Source organism: Pezoporus occidentalis, unplaced genomic scaffold (assembly GCF_034315485.1).
Source record: "Pezoporus occidentalis ecotype Australia unplaced genomic scaffold, CSIRO_AGI_Poc_V1 ctg229, whole genome shotgun sequence".
NCBI classification, from domain to species: domain Eukaryota; kingdom Metazoa; phylum Chordata; class Aves; order Psittaciformes; family Psittacidae; genus Pezoporus; species Pezoporus occidentalis.
The window spans coordinates 1,047,822-1,065,723 of record NW_026914169.1 but is presented as its reverse complement, the minus strand read 5'-3'; the positions used below and the strand labels follow the sequence as shown (position 1 = coordinate 1,065,723).

The 17,902-nt window shown below is 55.7% G+C and overlaps 2 protein-coding genes across 2 annotated transcripts; both read left to right on the top strand.

The window, feature by feature from the left end:
* The first annotated feature begins 3,513 nt into the window (after positions 1–3,513).
* On the top strand, positions 3,514–9,921 carry ADGRG1 (adhesion G protein-coupled receptor G1). Its single transcript, XM_062621263.1, has 13 exons — positions 3,514–3,664; positions 4,128–4,553; positions 5,044–5,167; positions 5,248–5,395; positions 5,480–5,608; positions 6,254–6,370; positions 6,901–6,946; positions 7,292–7,392; positions 7,474–7,589; positions 8,175–8,449; positions 9,032–9,143; positions 9,407–9,675; positions 9,806–9,921. The coding sequence occupies exons 1-13, from the start codon at positions 3,529–3,531 to the stop codon at positions 9,868–9,870; spliced, it is 2,064 nt and encodes a 687-aa protein (XP_062477247.1). The 5' UTR covers positions 3,514–3,528; the 3' UTR covers positions 9,871–9,921.
* A 1,791-nt stretch (positions 9,922–11,712) lies between these two features.
* On the top strand, positions 11,713–17,464 carry LOC134164976 (adhesion G protein-coupled receptor G3-like). Its single transcript, XM_062621265.1, is given in 14 exon segments — positions 11,713–11,918; positions 12,343–12,372; positions 12,450–12,609; positions 12,689–12,806; positions 13,344–13,485; positions 13,557–13,675; positions 13,748–13,787; positions 13,872–13,972; positions 14,457–14,569; positions 14,705–14,731; positions 14,733–14,986; positions 15,447–15,540; positions 15,979–16,265; positions 16,692–17,464. Coding segments are annotated over 14 exon segments (1,683 nt in total). The 5' UTR covers positions 11,713–11,836; the 3' UTR covers positions 16,808–17,464.
* The last annotated feature ends 438 nt before the right edge of the window (positions 17,465–17,902 follow it).

Below are 17,902 nucleotides of genomic sequence, written 5' to 3'. Positions count from 1 at the left end.
CCTCCCTGCTTTCCCCATGCCTGCTGGGGAAGGGATGGCTGCCAGCAGCTGGCAAAGGATGGATCTCTGCCGCTCCCGTGGGAATTTTTATCAGGTCTGATTTTGTCCTGTCAGCAGAACTCAGCTCAGGGGTGCTGGGTGATGTGCTCAGCCCCACATCCTGGGAAGAGCCGATCCCATCCCATGGCAGAGGCTTGGCATTAGAAAGGCGCTGGGTTGGCCCCTGCTGCCCCCGTGATGGGAACAGCTCATGTGCTAATGCCGTGAATAACAGGCAAGAGCCGCTGGCTGAGGACAAGGGCCCTGTGTGAAGACCCATGGGACTGATGCTGGGGCATCTCCCCTGTGCTCCCTACTGCCATGCAAAGCTGTTCTGCACCTCACAAAGCCTCTGCGTGCCTCAGTATCTCCATCCCGTTCCCAAGTCCTTGCCTGGGTGACAAGCTGCGGGCTCGTTGGCATCTCGAGGAACAGAGTGTCAGTGTTATTTTCCTAGTGGACCTGGAAGGAAAACAGATTGAAGGCCTTGAATCTCCCCGTTTCTGGTGTTTGTTTGAGGCATCAGAGCATCTTCCCTTCTCGGGAAAAGCGTCATGGCCAAAAGCCATGTGCCATCTCCAAAGGCTTAAATACCTGCTGCCAAGTCACCCTGAGAGCAGTAAGGTGGTAGGAAACACTGGGCTTTTTGTTTTGTGGGGGTTTTAGTTTTTTTTTCCATTTGCATGTAAGTTTGGAGGCCACCATGTTATTCCTTGACTTTTCTTTCCAAGACCAAAATGTTCTTTGAATGGCAAAGCAAGGGTACAGTGTGATACCTGAGGAGAGCCTCCCTCCCATCCAGCGGTGAGGAAGCCTGCTCCAGCCTGGCCACCTCTTTTTAAGTCATCTGGCTGGTTTGGGGGCTAAACTAGGAGTTTTTCTGTGCATTACTCTTCTTGGAGGAGCTCAGCCCCCCAGGGGCAGCAGGTAAAACCATCCTGCTCTGGGTGAAGGGGAGGTAGGGTTGGGTGCTAAAAGGTTTGGTCACTGTGATAGCACAGGGCTTTTGTAAATGGGTGACACTGGGGTGGCAGTGCCAAGCATCCCCACTGTTACCCAGGGATGATGTCCCTCCAGTCCCACTGTGAGCTTGGCACTTTCTCCTCCCTCCAGTGCTGCAGGCACCGATGGGAACTTTGTTTTCTCACTGAGAAACCATTTCTGGGGGACTTTCTCTTGCTATTGTTCAGATCAGGAAACAGCCATTGCCGTTGAGACAAGTGGGACCATACAGGGCTTGGAGGGGAAATACCAGCTCCCCCACCCACATCCCCACAGGGATTTCTTGTCCCGGTTGAGTAACAGGTAAAAGGGGATGATCCTCTCCTCCGAGCACCCCAAGTAACATCCTAAAGATGCCAGTACAGTGGGATGGGCTGAAGCTTTGTTGGGATGCAGCATTCCTCATACTGAGGGAATGCTTTCTTGGTGTGCTGGCTCTGTGCTATCACTATACTGTTGGTGTTTGTATGCAACTTGGTTGCTTTTAAGCTGTCCGGGTGGTTCCCATCACAACCGGCATTTTGTCACCCCAGATCCATGCTTTTTGGATCCACATGCATGATTCTCAAGTGTGCAGCAAGGCACTGGGATGACAGCCCACATGCTGCCAAGTCCTGCCTGTGCCAAACCCTTCCAGCCCACACCAGAAAACCTCGTTAGCGCCACACTCAATTATGGCAGCAGGTTAATTAATAACCCGAAGCCCCATCTTCCAGTGATAAACTGCTGCAAGAAGCAGACAGGGAGGGGCACAAGTGGCTGTGCCCATGGTGCTGTGCTGCACCAGTGCAGGATGTGCCCTGGATCCCTGCTGACCAGGAATGCTCCCAGGAGAAACCCATGCTTGTGGGGAGATCTGCCAGCAAGGATGCCAAGTTCTCAATCTAGTGATATTCCCACAGCCTCCCCATCTGACAGCCCCTAGGTGACTGCGAAAGCTCAGGAGCCTCTTCAGGTGATGCTGGTGGGTACCCCATATCTGCTTGCAGGAAACAGAACAGAATTCAGCCACTTGCTGGATTTTGAAAAGGATGCTGTGGGAGTGACATGGGATTCAGCAATCGCAAAATAGGTGCTGGCTTGTATTTGGGCATTGGCAAGTGTTTGGCTCTGCTGGCTGGTCCGGTAGGTCCCATCAATGCTGTCCTGCCCTGGGGAGGGGCTCCCAGGGATTGCTGGATCACCAAATGACTGAGTGGTTTGGGTTGAAAGGGACTTTAAAGCTCATCCAGTTCCAACCCCCTACCACAGGCAGGGACACCTTCCACTAGAGCAGTTAAAACAAAGCCAAACCAAAGACACTGCAGCATCCTTCACTGTCAGTGGTGGGCTGAGCCACGGTGTTCGAGAGATGATGGTGACACTACCGGAGATCCGAGGACACCTTTAGTTTTGCAGCTCACCACAAAGCCTCCCTAGCTCTAAAAGTACCCAAAACCACATCTCCTTCAGAGCACTGCCTGTCTGAAGCACCTCTGGGATGTGAGTACACAAGGTCCTCGTGCAGCTGAGAAAGCACACGAGGATTTATCCTTCCTTGCAGAAGCAGCCCTGACATTTACCTCACCCACCTGCTGAAACAGGATCCCAGGCATCAACCTCCAGGCAGCTTTTCTTGGCAAGTTCAAGAACCATCCCTCAGGAACATAGAATGGTTTGAACTGGAAGGGACCTTAAAGCTCATTCACTTCCAACCCCCTGCCACAGGCAGGGACACGTTCCACTAGACCAGCCTCCACCCATCACTGGGGCGATGCAGGGTGAGCAGGTGGTGAAGCTCAGTGTTCCCAGCAGCACCAGAGATGCAGTTTGTGGTGTGGGGAAGGTGTAAAGCGTGATGGGAAGGGCTGTGGGTGTGAAGGCTATGGCTTTGTGGAGCACATGGGTGCAGCAGCACCCGAGGGTAGTTATCACTGGCTTGGGTGCAGCAGGTCACAGCAGCCCTGACTGCATATAAAGAAAAAGAAAACTCTGGGGGAGCAGAGTGTAAGGTGAAGGGGTGGGGGAGGGGCTGCAGAGAACATTGCCTGCCTGGTCATGAGGGGCAGAAGGGGTTTTGGCAGCCACAGTTGCTCCAGGATGAGCCTGGGAGAGTCTGTTTCTGCCAGGCTGCAGTGACAGAGCAGTTTGCATTGTGCATGGCTCCTCAGCTAATCTGCAGGAGCTGAGAGCACCCGAGACAATAATTTCAGGGCTGGTGAACTAGGAAACCACCGTTTCCTTCTGTTCCTATCTGTGGTAAGAAGACAAGGCCTGAACAGAGAGATCTGAGGTTGGGAGTGGAAGAGGCAACCCTCCTTCCCACTCTGAGTCACTGGCGGTTGGTGCCAGTGCTGGGGCACCCCTCACTGCCCAGACCCCAGGGACTCGCTGATGGCTGCCCTGTCCTTCCAGCCCCGGTGCTCGTGGCTCCTCCTTGCAGCAGGGGCACCAGGGAGCTGTTTACCACCACCACAGCCTTTGCTTTCCATCCCCGGACCCCATGGTATGGGTGGTATCCAAATACTCACATGGCCCCTTTCCTTTGTACCCTTCCAGGCCCTGCTTTTTCCTCAGAGGCCAAGCCAAAGCAGAGAGCTTCCTGGGATGAAGGTCCTTCTGCTCCTTCTCTCCCTACTCCAAGGTAGACTGCCCCAACCACATCCTGCCCTGGGATGATGAGACAGGTTTGGGCTGCTGGAAATAATTGGCAGCGCCCAAAACTTGCCTGGGGAGTACAGAGGGGTGCTTGCTACTGTGATTTCCACAGAGGTGAAATGTCTCATGGGCTGATGTGCCTCTGATGGGGTTTCTTGGGCAGGATGAATTCTTTCCAGGGAAAGAAGATGATCCCTGTCCATTATTTCTGGGGATGGAGAGGTCCTCTCTCTGCTGAGGTGGCTAATAGCACCTGGGAGAGGGTGGCTCCGCAAAGCTGTGGCTCCTGCTGCCTCAGGAGCCCTGACAAACCCCCCCAGCATGGCCATGGGGACATCAGGGAGGTGGGCCAGTGTCACTGACATCATGCAGCCCATCCAGGACAGGATTGGGGTTACAGCGGCAGAAAGCCCGGCTGAACCACCATCTCCAAACACTTGTGTCTGCAGGGGCGGGAGCATGTGGCCATAAGGAAGAGGACTTCCGCTTCTGTGGTGACCGAAACCAGACCCAGAACAGCTCCATCATCTACGAGCATGGCCCTGCTGCCATTTCCATCGAGAACACAGCCCAGGCACTGATCATAAGAAGGCCTTTTTTGCCAAGCAGGAGAAACTCCTCGTACAATTACAGTTTGCCCCCCATGCTGGGCAGGTACCGCTTCTGCATCTGCTGGTTCAGGGCCAACAGCACCCTGCGGCTGGTGTACGGGAAGCAGAGCTTTCTCCTGGGCCGAGATCCAGTCAGCAGCAATGCCCGGGGGAAGCAGGGTCAGGAGACTGCAGGAGCCAGCACGTCCATCTTCAATGTGTCCTACATCTCGAAGGGCGGGAAGAACACCTCCCTTGGCAGTACCTCTGAGTACTTCTTCCCCGGTAAAGGCAGTTCAACATTATTTCAATGAAATGCAGGGTTCCTTTCATCCCCAGCCCATTCTTATGCCATCAACAGTTGGTGTCCCAGGATTTGGTATGGTGCTGATGTGAAGACACAGCTGAATGGTGATGGAAGGGGACGTAGGTTTGCTTCCAGCAGCCCAGAGGCAGGCCTGGATACCCAGGCTCCTAGAAGATGGAGATTTTCAAGTGTATTGCCCCCTAAAATCATGGGTTTTGCAGAGGTTCCAAGGGTCCTGTCTGCACTGCTAGGCACCTAGCCAACCTGGGCCTGGTAGCCACAGTGGGAGCCACTGTGCAGCAGGAGAGGCCCTCTAGGTTGAGGTGTCCATCAGGTCCCTGGGCTTGGGGCTACCTTGAAGCCCTCTGCTTTCTGCTTCCACCAGTGCTGTGCCCAGTTGGTTGGGGGGCATGAGAAAGCCAGCTCTGACTGTGTATTTCATGGCATTCCCTTCTGTGTGTCCTCCAGCCTCACCAGAGGACATGCCCATCTGGGAGCAGGACGTGGAGAAGCAAGTTACTGCCTTGGACAGGCTCATTGCACAGCCTGCGGAGCCAGGCGCAGGAGCCATGGAGCAGTGGGTGCTTCGTTGGTGAGTTCCTCACTCCTGCCGTTCCCGCTGCTGCTGATGTGGTGCCAGCTGCATCCCTCACTGCGCACCCTCCTTGACAGCAAACTCAGGGAGTTGGAGAAGATGCTGACCAAGGTGGAGCTTGAAGGGCAGAACCAGACCTTTGGAAAGGCCACGGTGCATGCAACTGTCCTGATTGTCCAGCCCGCTCAGGCTGCGCAGAACCTGGTTTTTGCTTCCCAAAGAGAGGTGGGTCCTTGGCAGCCAGCCCTGCTGGTCTCTGCTCACCAGTGTGCTCTCCTAGCCTCCATCCTCATGAGTCTCTCCTTGCAGGAGGACAGAGAGGTCCATGGGATCGTGGTGGACCTGCCGAGTAGCCTGTTCTTGATGGCAAAGGAGAGGGAGGAGGTGGTAGAGCACAGAGTGCTCCTGATGGACATCAGCAGCCAGACCATGTTCCAGGTGGTGGCCATATGGGTAATGTAGAATCATAGAATAGTTTGGATTGGAAAGGACCTTAAAGGTCATCCAGTTCCAACCCCCTGCCACAGACAGGGAGACCTTCCACTAGACCAGGTTGCTCCAAGCCCTGTCCAGCCTGGCCTTGAACACTGCCAGGGATGGGGCAGCCACAGCTTCTCTGGGCAACCTGTGCCAGGGCCTCAGCACCCTTACAGGAAAGAACTTCTGCCTTATACATAACATAAATCTCACCTGTTCAAGTTTGAACCCATTGCCCCTTGTTATATTGCTACAGTCCCTGATGAAGAATCCCTCTCCTGCACCCTTGTAGGCCCCTTCTCACGCTGGAAGGCTGCTATGTGGTTTCCACGCAGCCTTCTCTTCTCCAGGCTGAACAGCCCCAGTTTTTCTCAGCCTGTCTTCATATGGTGGGGTGTCCCCACCGTGCCAGGGACTCCAGTGGTACAGGGCAGCAGCGATGCTGTCCAGACCAGGATGCTGGTGCTTCCTTGCAGAAGATGCTTCAAAGATGAGCCAGAAGCTTGACAGGGAAGAGGTGGAGACCTTCCTGGGGACTCTCGCCCACTTCTCTTCTAGCAGCTCTCCCTTCCCACCCTGCCATCGCCTCCTCTTCTTTTCCAACAGGATGAAAACAGCAGCCACGTCCTGGGTGACAAGGTGGTCGGCATCTCTCTGGTGGACACAGTGGTGGCCAACCTCTCTGTCCCAGTGGTCCTCACTTTCTTCCATGGCCAGCTGCCAGTAGGTGGGGAAATAGCCTCATCAAACCTGATCCCACCAGGAATGGAGGGGCAGGGAGGGCTCAGGCTCTACCTGCTTAGAGATTTGTCACAATCCAGCAGGTCTACGCCATTGCCCTGCCTGTACAGGGTCTGCTACATCTTCAGGGGCTGTATTATGATCATGGCTTCACCGTGTGCACTGGTGATGTTGCTGCCTGTGCCTGTCCAGGAGATGCTGCTTTGCAGATGTGTCACCTCCAGCACAATCATCAGGGATGGGGGATGCTTTGAGTTAACAGTCCCACAGCTCATTCATGGTCCTGTTGGGCGCCTACTCAACACTGAACCCCTTGTTTGAAAAAGGGGACCTAGGAGGAGGAATCTGCTCCACAAGCTGCCAAGAGAGTGGTCTCTGCCTGTCCCCACAGGACAGTTTGTCTCCTGAGACTGTCTCTCCTCCTGCCCCATGTTCTCCCCTGTCAAATGTGGTGGCCTGGCAGCAAACCCACCACTGCATTCTGCTCAGGGCCTGTGCTTTTGTCATTGCAGAGGAACGTGACCCCACTGTGCGTCTTCTGGCGGGAGGACACCACTGGTGAGTGCTTCTGTGCTTGGTGTGAAGCCAGGCTCTGCCTTTGCTGCTTTTGCAGGGTACCACAGATCCACTGACACGAGTAGAAGTTCCTCTGCACTTCCCTTCCTCACTACAGCTTTATAAATCTTTTCCATGGGTTGATTTCAAGTTTTTCCCTAGCCTGAGAGCTTTCTCTGTCCCTAGGGATGCCAGGGGTGCTATCTGAGTGTGTGTGCTTGGCCTGGGACAAGCTGGAACCCCCACTTTGGTTCTCCTCCCTGCCATAGACACCTTGACCTGAGGATCCCCAAACCTGGAGCAGATGTTCCTGCTGCTCACCAGATGCTGTCCCTTTCTCTTAAACAGCCAACTCTGGAAGCTGGGACAGCTTCGGTTGTACAACAGAGACAGGGGGCAGCTGGACAGAGTGCAGATGTAACCACCTCACCTACTTTGCTGTGCTGATGGTGGGTAGCACCCTCCCATAGCTCTCCACATTGTTCCCACTGGCTGTTTTTCCTCACCATCTCATTCCTCCCTCTCCTCAGGTTTCCTCCCTGGAGATCACCTACATACACAGGGATTATCTGAGTGTCATAACCTATGTCGGCTGCCTGATCTCAGCTTTGGCATCTGTTTGCACCATCTTATTCCTCTACTTCAGGTACAGTGTGACAGTTTGCCCCATGCTCCCTGTCTTTGTCCTGTCCATTGCCACTGCACCTGGGTGGATGCAAGCTTTCCAAATGCAGTGGGGTGGCCTGTCTGGGAGCATGATGATGGAGACATGCCTGAAGAAAGCAGAGTTTTCCTGTCCAGAAACCACCCCTTGGTCAGATCTCCTGCAGGGCACTCAAAAACACTGGCTGTTTTCAATAACTTTTGGTTGTTGATGCGAATTCACAAGCAGAAGCCTGCAAAGATCTTTTAAGGGCTCAGTGGAGAAAATGAGTGTCATCTCCTGAGTCATGTCACTGATCCTGCATGGATGATTCAGAGCTGAAATGATGTTGCTCCCTACCCCGCTTGGCCCAGACCTGAAATGAGGGCTCAGCTGCAGGGCTCGATTTGCACATGTAATGATGGTCCCAGCTGTGGGGCCAGGCTCTCAGGCCCTGACACCACCAGAGGGTCTCTGTGCTTTTCTGGTAGGGACAAGTTGCCCAATGCAGAGCTATGTTGTGGGGCACCAAGGGTGCAGGCCACATCACAGGTGTGGTGGTGAGGTGTCCCCAACTTGACCCTCCAGGAGCAAGCAGCGAGACCAGATCACAAGCATGCACATCCACATGAACCTGCTGGGTGCCATCTTCCTCCTGGATGTCACCTTCCTCATCTCTGAGCAGTTGGCTTCCAGCAGCAGCGAGGCTGTCTGCAGAGCTGGTGGGCTCTTCCTGCACTTCTCCCTCCTGAGCTGCCTCACCTGGATGGGCATCGAGGGCTACAACCTCTACCGGCTTGTGATCGAAGTCTTCAGCACCTACCATGACCACTTCCTCCTCAAGATCTGCCTGGTGGGCTGGGGTGAGCATGGGGGAGGCAGAGAGGCCCCAAGGGCACAGGACATGGGGTGGAGGGCACCTACGGTCTTCCCCACCGTAGATGGTTCCTGGATGGGGATGTAGACATGGCTGTGGGGAAGCAGAGGGGTCTGAGAGCAGAGGGGTCTCTGCTGGGAGACTCAATGGAGAAGGAGACTCCATGGCTGAGAGCAGAAGCTGGTGGTAGAGCAAAGGTCGTGACATAGCAATGGGGTGCTCTTTCTGAAAGGAACACCCAGGGCAGCCCAGAGACGGGCTTGATGCAGGAAGCACCCGCACGTCTCTGCTGCGCTTCAGGCAGGGGGATGTGGTAGAAAGATCTCATGATCTTTCCTGACCTAAAATTCCACAGCCCAGTTTGATCTTCTGGCTGGGGTTGACGCCGCACAGTCAGTCCTGCATCAGGGCTTACAATAGGTGTCGTTGTGTGCTCCATTCTTAGTTCCTCTTGTTGGGGAGGATGTTGGTTTGTACTCTGTACAGGGAGAAAGGGGCAACGAGTCCTTCCAGGAGCTCCAAGACCTGGGGACGAGGGCGGCCACTTCACTCTGTTCTTGCCACCCAGGACTCCCCTTTTTCTGTGTGATGCTGATCTTCCTGGCCAGTTGGAGAAACTACGGCCCCTTCTCCATTCCCATCTATGAATCCATTGTTGGCAAATCCACCAACGCAACCATGTGAGTCATCGGAACTGGGTTGCCTGGTCCTTGGTCTTAGAGGAAGTCAACTGGCTAGACCTCCACTGTGTCCTACAGGATCTCTTCAGCTGTCCTGTGGCTTTCCTGGGGCTCTGTGCAGGGTGGTGGTGGGATCCCCCCTCCCTGTTTCACTAAGCTGGGTTCTGGGCTTGCACCACACCTTCGTGTTCCTCCCAGTCCCTCAAACTCATGTCCCCGTGGGGTGATACAGCGTAACCCTCTGTCCACTCTCTTCCCTCCAGATGCTGGATTACGAGCCCCCTGATCCATAATGTTGTGAACCTGGGTTTCTTCAGCCTGGTATTTCTCTTTAACTCGGTCATGCTGGGGGCCATGGTCCGTGAGATCCTCCGGCAGAACAACAAAGGCCACAAGCTCAAGCATGTTCTTGCCCTCTTTGGGCTGAGCATCCTGCTGGGCATTCCCTGGGCACTGGTCTTCTTCTCCTTCACCTCTGGTGTCTTCAGCCTCATTTCCCTCTACCTCTTCACCATTATCAACTCCCTCCAAGGTGAGCTAGGGATACAGGGCTCCTGTGAAGGGGTGTTGGTGGGGTGGTGACAGGTATGGGAGGAGTTGTCTCTGGCAGGCTGCTGCCTCACTCAAGAGGATTTGCCCACCCTTTCTCTCTCGTCTCCCAGGCTTCCTTATCTTTCTCTGGTACTGGACCATGGTGCTGCAGGCAAGGAAGTCCTCTGATTTGTAGAGCAGCTCCGACAGCATCAAACTGCAGCCCAAGAGCAGGCAGAGCCAAGGACAGGAAGGACCAACGCCGTTTGCTTTGCTACAGCATCCACCTCAGGGGCTGCTGGAGTCCAGGGTCCCCTCATCTCTGCCAGCCCCCTCACCAGCTTTCCCTTAGTATCCCTTGGCTTGGCATCCTTGGGGCAAGACGGAGGGATGCTTGCCCAGGCAGTGGGAGTTGTAGGAGGTGGAAGGGGCAGAGACAGGGTCCCTGCTGCCTCTGGATGTCCCTTCCCATGCCCTGAGGCCAGGGATGGGCCTTTTCCCCAGTGGAAAAGGCCCCATCTTCAGCCCTTGCTGGTGGTTACCAAGAAGGTCCATCCCCAGTGAAGACAGAGTAGCTCTGCCCCCAGCCCCTTCCAGCAGCTGAAATGGTCTATTTTTGTTAATTTGCTGAATGCCTATTTTTTGGATGGTGCAGAAGTTCAGTGGGTGCACCCACGTACCAGACTTGTGCCCATTAAAGTTGTTCCTGCTTGGAGCATGGCTCGCTGGGGTCTCTCTGCTGGGCATGTTGGCAAATTGGTGGCCTCTCCAATGGGTCCATCTCTCAGCCAGGGTTGTTCCATCCTGGGCAGGACCAGATGTGCATCCCTAATGATTCTGCTGAGCTGGGCCAGTGGTGGAGCTCCTGGCAGAGCACTGGTAGCCCAAGGCCATAGGGATCAGGGTGACAGTGGGAGATGCCATGGCTCGGGAAGCTATTGTGGTCTCCAAAGACCCTTGTACTCAGCACTTGTGAGGCAGCACATCAAATCCTGTGTTCAGTTTTGGGCCCCTCACTACAAGAGAGACATTGAGGTGCTGGAGCAGGTCCAGAGAAGGGAAATGGAACTGGTGAAGGGCCTGGAGCACAGGTGTGATGGAGAATGGCTGAGGGAACTGGGGGGGGTGGGGTGGGGTGGGTGTTAATCTGGAGAAGAGAAGGTTCAGGGATACCCTTATCGCTCTCTGCAACTGCCTGACAGGAGGATGGAGCCAGGAGGTGGCTGGTCTCTGCTCCCAAGGAACAAGGAATAGGACAAAAGGAAATAGCCTCAAGCTGCACCAGGGGTGGTTTAGGCTGTACGTTAGGGACAATTTCTTCCCCAAATGATCAGGCATTGGAACAGGCTACCCAGGGCCATGGTGGAGTCACCATCCCTGGAAGTGTTCACAAACTGTGTAGATGGGGCCCTCGGTGACATGTTTAGTGGTGGCCTTGCCAGTGCTGGGGAACGGTTGGACTTGATGATCTTAAAGGTCTTTTCCAACCTGGTTGATTCTGTGATTCTATGACCATCACTGCCCAGCAAAGAGGAAGGCTGTTGAAGGATGGGAATCCAAAGAGGGAGTTTTTTGCAGGACAGAAATCTCCTGAGTGCTTGCAGGGCAGAATGCAGCAATCCTGGCTGTGCTGTTTGCAAACCCAGCACTGTGTCTCTCATCCCACCAGTTCATCTTCTGGACAATGCTGCACTTGTGGCCTATCCCCCTCTGCAGGGATTCTGGCTGGGGTAGGGGGAGCCTTCCCACAAAGGGGGTATTTCATTCCCATCAGCTCACAGCAAAGCCCAGTGGCATGCCCTGTTTCCTAGAGTAACACAATCATAGAGTGGTTGGGTTGGAAGGGACCTTAAAGATCAGCTACAAAGGGCTGGGATAGGGATGCCCTAACATGTCACTCTGGTGGGGACTGTCAACCAAGGATTTGCAGGATGCGAGTGAAAGGGGAAAGACAAAAGCCCCACGTCAGATGGAAGTGGCCAAGGAGGAAAGTACGTGACTTTGACAGTTACTGTGAGCTGGGGCAGGAGGTCACAGGAAGGCGTGAGAGGGTCTCAGAAGGGAAATGAGGAGACGGCCGTTGCCTCAGGAGCAGTCACAAGCCTCAGGGGAGCCCAGGGAGGAGCAGAGCTGTTGGTAGGTGAGGAGCAGAGCACTGTGGGATGGCTGGGAGCAGCCCGGACACCACACAATGCAGTATGAACCTGCTGCTGGGCACAGCCCTGCTGCTCCCGGTGCTGCCCGGTGAGTGATGGGTCAGGGGGATGTGGGCAAGTGCAGGCTTGGTGGTGAGTTTTCCCATGGAAAGCACTGACTCAAAGACCACAGCAGGGTTTCACCATGATACGTGGCTGGGCCAGGAGGGAGCGTTTCTGCTGGGATGTGTGGAGAGCTGGCAGTCAGGTGGGTTTGCTTCTGGGGCTGTTTCAAAACCTGAGACCAGCAGCCCAGGGTCTCATCTTCAGCCACCAAGGGGCTGGATGTGGTGGCTTTGACTTCTCCAGCCCTGATGCTGTCCATGTTTTTGAAGCCCACATAACTGAAGGGCTGCTCCTGTTGAGCCTGGCAGCTGCCAGATTCTGCTGCCTCCCCTCCTGTCGGGGCAGAGGGAGGGCTGACCTGAGATGTTGGGGTTGTCCCCCCATTTCCCTACATGCTTTTCCTCCAGACGCTGCCAGGGGACAGGAGATCTGTGCTGGTGAGTGGTCCCCCCATCCCTGCCCATGCCCTCAGTGCCACGCTGCCCAGTGGTCACCTTGTTTCCCTCCTGGGCAGCCTTGAGGCAGGGTGATGGGCAACACCAGTGCTGCAACATGACGGTGGAGCAGGAGGAGTGAGGGGACAGGACACTCAGCCCTGACCTGCCCCAGTGCTGCCAGGAGCTGGGGCGCTCGGGCAACCCCACATGTGCCTGCCTGCGGGAGTGCTGACTCAGGTGAGGGCAGGCTGGGCTGGGCAGGGCTTGGGGGCTCAGCCCCCCATGCCACAGGTCCCACACCTCTCCTGCCCTGCAGGCTGCTGCAGGTGGTGGGGCCAGTGCTGCACAGTCATCTGGCTGGGGTGAAGGTGTTGCTCCTGAACGTCAGCAGGGCTGTCACCCAGGACGTCCTCATCGCTTTTTCCCCCACGGAGGTGAGACGTGCCCCTCTCCCTTGCTCAGAGGGGCCTGTACCTTCCGAGCATACCTCAGTCCCTGCCCCGGGACTCGGTGCACCATGGTGTGCTCTTCCTCAACCTTGTTCTGTGGTTGCATCATGGACCAACATCAGCTTTAGATTCCCTTGGCAAGAAGTCATGTGAAATAGTGTTAGGGAGGTAAGAGCCTCCCTGAAGAGCTGGTGATCAAGGTGAGGGGGAGGTAGAAGGAAACGTGTAGGACCTTGTGCCTCGTGCCCACATGCCAGCTTTCCCAGTATCTGGATGTCGCAGGGAACCACGTCCGATGGGATGATGGTGGGCTGGAGCTCTCCTGGCACCTACTCCCAGCTCTGCCCCTTTCCTGCTGGGTGCTAGGGATGAAGTTCTCCCCTTCTGCCCTGGGGATCCTGCTGATGTTGCTCAGCAAAACCCATCCAGACAGGGCTGAATTTATGCCTGGAGCAATTCTGGTGGATCCTGAACAAAAAGGTGATGCTGCCAGCCAGCACCTACCACCCTTCTGTGCCGCAGCACCCCAGGATGCTGAATGTGACGGGGAAGGGGAAGGCAGGAAAAATCTATCTCCCTCGGGGGATATTCTGGTCCCTGAGCAGCCAGACAGTGCACGTGGTAGTGACAGTCCTCAACATCCCACAGCTGGGCATGTTCCAGGTATGAGCCAGTGTTGCTGGCATCCATCTGGTTGCTGCTACCTGCTGGCTTGGCTCAGGCAGCGCTGCCCGGAGGTCAACCAGACAGGGCAGGTCCTGGACGACACCATGGTGGGCATCACACTGGGAGAGACGAGCATTTCCGGTCTGCGGGACCCTGTGCAGCTCACCTTTGCCCCACGTCAGCCAGCCGTGCCCTCCTTCTCTCCCTCCCCTGCTGCCTCTCACTGAGGTGTTGGCTGATACTGATCTCCCCCCTTGCAGGGAATCACCCCACAATGTGTCTTCTGGGATCCCAGCAAAGGTCTGATCCTCGCTGGGGCCTCTTTGGGGCCGGGTGTGGGTGCTGTTCCTGGCACTTGGGGTCATCACCCTGTGCCTGTTTCAGGGCAGGCAGGAGGCTGGAGCGGTAGCGGATGTGACACACAGACCTGGGACAAGGGGACACACTGCTCCTGTGACCATCTCACCTTCTTCACCCTCCTCCTGGTGACAACCCTACTCCCCACAGCTCCTGTCTGTGCTGTATGCCCCACCATGGTGGCCCCTTGGGTACCACCAGTAGCTGCACAGGGACAGTTACAGCTGCTCCTGGGAAAACTGAGGTCCCAAAATCAAGCCCAGCTCAGGAGGGCAGCAGCAACTCGGTGGAGCGGGTACCTGGAGAAAACAGCCCCCAGCCTAGTGCAAGCTCTGGAGCAGCAAGGCTTGGGGTCCTGTCTGCTGCTGGAGGTGCTCACAGTGATCCACCATGGTCACCTTCACTCATCCCTTACCCCACCCCAGGGAGGATGTCCTCTGAGCCACCACTGCCCCACTGCCCCCAGAGACCTTCTGGGGTAACAGACCAGGGGCTTGCCTGGAGTCTTTGCAGCAGCCACGGAAGTCAGCAGCCCTGTGGCTTTGGTAGCTGCAGTCAAGTTGTCTAGGTTGGTCCAGGGTCTGTGTAACCCAAAGTGCATGTGTTTGACAGAACCCAGCTCTGGATAGGTCCACAGCACAAGCCCTGATGGCTGTTGCCACTGCTGGTTGCGGGGTAGCTGTGGCTTTCTCCATCTTCACCATTGCCTTCTGCATCTTCTTCAGGTAGGATGTGCCCTAGGGACTCATCAGGCTGGGAGGGGTGTAGGGCAGTTCTGGTGCTCCTGCATGAACCTGCTGTGACACAGGGCACTGCTCGGCTGTGACCCTGCCTTTCCTCCTTCCCCTGGGGACGCTCAGGTGCAAGTTCAGGTCCGAGGAGACCCTGCATCAACCTGGGGCTGCATGTAAACCTGGTGGGCCCCCTGCTCCTCCTCAACCTGGCCTTCCTGCTCAACAGCGGGCTCTCTGCTGGAACCCTGCCAGGGCCCTGCAAGGTCGTGGGCAGGTTCACCCACTACTGCCTGCTCTGCTGCTTCACCGGGATGGCACTGGAGGGCTGCCACCTCTACCTTCTCTTTGTCAAGGTCCTTGGCACCTACATCCGTAACTACCTGGTGAAGCTGTGCCTGGTGGGCTGGGGTGAGCACCATCAGCCTCAGTGAGAGATGGGGGAGAGGCAGGCAACAGGTTACAACCAGAGGGGAAACTGGGTGATGGAAGAGTGAGCAGAGAATGAGCAAGCCCCTGTCCTGCCCACAGCTCTTTCAAATGCTGTGGTCACGGCTGAGAAGTGTCCTATACGGGCTTGCGGCATCCACACCTTCCACCCTGCTGCGGACCGTCCTCCACAGCACCATGGGAGGCACTGGAGCAGAGGAGGGGACACATTGAGCCTTGGTACTCAGCACTGTACTTCCTCCTCCGCATCACATCCCAGCAGCAACCATTGTGCCCCCAGCACTTACACAACCTCCGCGGGTCCCTAAGCTCCATCTTCCTGGAGGCCAGCACACCCAGGGCCATGCAGAGTCCCCAGGGGATGACCTTGCTTCCTTCTTGCCTTCCTGTCTTCCCCCAAGTGTCTCCCTTTTTCTTCCAGGCTTCCCCGCTCTTGTGGTGGGGGTGGCAGGAGCCATCAGCAACTATGGAGAACACAGCATCCAGACCATGGACCACCAGGTCATAGCCCGCCTGTACGTGCCCCGGCACCCACAGGGATTAGGGGGCCCTTTGGCAGGGGTAGCAGTAACCTGGCCCTGCTGGGAAGGTTGAGGTGGTTGGTTGCACCCATCCTGCTCGGCTTTACGCTGCACTTCTGCTTCCCAATTGTGACTGCAACACAGCAGCCAGAGCTGTGGTAACCACCCCCTCTTGTGCTAAGCCTGCAGCCCCCAGGCCATGGAGGGACATCCAAGGGTCACATGGAGCTTCCCCAGGCTCCCTCCTCCCAGCTGAGCAACAGGAGGGCAGCAGATACACACCACTGTCCCCCCTGCTTCACTCCCGCCTTGGAAAACCCCACCAGCACAAGGGTGTCCCTGCATCCCCCAACATGTGCCCCTGGGGAGGTTCTCATGGGTGCTGCTGGGGTTAGCAGAGCCACTGGAGGCACTGTGGTTGTCTCTTTTCAGGTGTTGGATCACTTCCAAACATCTTCTGGTTCACTACATCACCAACTGTGGCTACTTTGGCCTCATCTTCCTGTTCAACACAGCTGTTTTTGCGGTGGTGATCCAGAAGAGCTGCAGTCTGCAGGGCACAGGGGTAGTACAGGGAGACCGCAAGGCCTGGAAGGTGGTTCTGGTGGCAATGGGGCTCTTCTGCCTAATGGGAGCCACCTGGACCCTGGTGTTCCTCACCCATGGCACCTCCTCTGTGGCCATGCTCCACCTCTTCACCATCCTCAACTCCCTCCAAGGTCAGGGCTGGCTCCAAGCTGGGCATCCTGGGATCGGGTGGGGAAGATGGAGGAGCAGGAACCAGCCTGGTAGCGGCTTGACTAGGGTTCCCAAGGCACCAACATCTTCCCAGCACTTCCCTTTGGCAGGGAAACAGCAGGTGCCAGCCAACAGCATGGAGCTGGTCATGGCTCCCAACCACATCCACTCCACTGTGGGTGGTTTTCCTCAAAGGAAGTCATTTGTTAGCAGAGGAAGAGGGACATTATCCACCCAGGGCATGACCCAGCCAAATGGCTCACCATGAATCGTGGGGAGACCCTCCTGCTAGAGTAGGAGTGAGCTGGGGGAACACCCTGAAAGTGGCAGGGAAGAGCCAGCAGCATCCCAGCAGGATGCTTCCCACTATATCCTGCTGCTGAGTGTCTGACTTCCTTTCCCTGCAGGAATCTTCATATTCATCTGGCTGGTTGTTCTCTACTACCCAAAGGCAAAGGAGACCATTGGCTCCTTCTCCCACATCATCAGACCTGACAAAGCCACCACAGCCTCCCAGGACTAGCTGCTGGCTGCACCTCCCTCCCTGCCTGCATGTGCCCCTGCTGAGAGCATGCCTCAATTGCAATAGGTGCAGCTTCCCACAGAGGATGAGGGCTCAGTTTACCATGCCTCAGTTTACCCTTCAGTGGGCATAATCCACTTTAGCAGTAGATGCACTTTGCTTCAGTCAGCCTGCTGTGGGCAAGGAGTTCTGGAGACATCCCTTCTGCCAAAGTCCCTCCATGCTGCAGCTGCACCAAGGTCTTGAAGTGCCCCTGATCTCCTTCTCCAGAGGCTCATGTGGGGGCAAGGGTGGAACCCCTGAACCATCTGCCTTCAGCCAGGATGGGGCCATCCTACTCTGTTAGAGATGGCCTCTGGTGCTGGACCAGCCCAGTGGTGGGTTTTTCTGCTGTTGGAGGTTGGATGATTGATTGACTCCAGCCCAGACTCAGGAGGTTCAGATCTGGGAATCATCAGAAACAGAGAAATCCCATGAGGTTCTTTGTGATACATCCCCTCCAAACAGACTGAGGCTGAGCTCTTTGGGCAGGGATCTGTTGAATATCCCTCCTTTCCCAACCATTTCCAGGAAGTCACCATGCTTCAGCTGAATGTACACATGGCCACTCCTCTTCTTTACCTCTGTTTTAGTACTAAACTTTTGTCAGCTTTCTGAGCAGTTTGATTTTAGTCTTTGATGCTCACAATATTATTATTTGCTTTATACTAGGGATGATTTGGTGGGTAAAAGTCTTTCCTGGGTTCAGCAGTAGCAGCCATTTTTCTCCTTCTTAGTAGCTGGTGCAGTGCTGTGTTTTTGACTTTCAGCCTGGGAACAGTGCTGCTAACACCGATGTTTTTAGTTGTTGCTCAGTAATGTTTACTCTGACCAAGAACTTTCTGAGTCTCATGCTCTGCCAGGTAGGAGGGGAGGCCGTGAGGAAGCAGAGACAGGACCCCTGACCCAAACTAGCCAAAGAGGTACTGCATACCACAGCACGTCATGCCCAGTATATAAACTGGGGGGAGTTACCCGGAAGGGCAAGATCACCGCTCAGGTCAGGCTGGGTATTGGTCGGTGGGTGGTGAGAGGTTGTATTCTCTTCCCTTGTTA

Bases quoted from the DNA above. Each gene is read 5' to 3' on its own strand.
- ADGRG1 (XM_062621263.1), top strand. From the start codon at position 3,529: ATGGGTGGTATCCAAATACTCACATGGCCCCTTTCCTTTGTACCCTTC. The intron at 5,396-5,479 runs GTGGGTCCTTGG...CTCTCCTTGCAG, and splicing joins TTTTTGCTTCCCAAAGAGAG to GAGGACAGAGAGGTCCATGG. The intron at 9,676-9,805 runs GTGAGCTAGGGA...CTCGTCTCCCAG, and splicing joins CATTATCAACTCCCTCCAAG to GCTTCCTTATCTTTCTCTGG.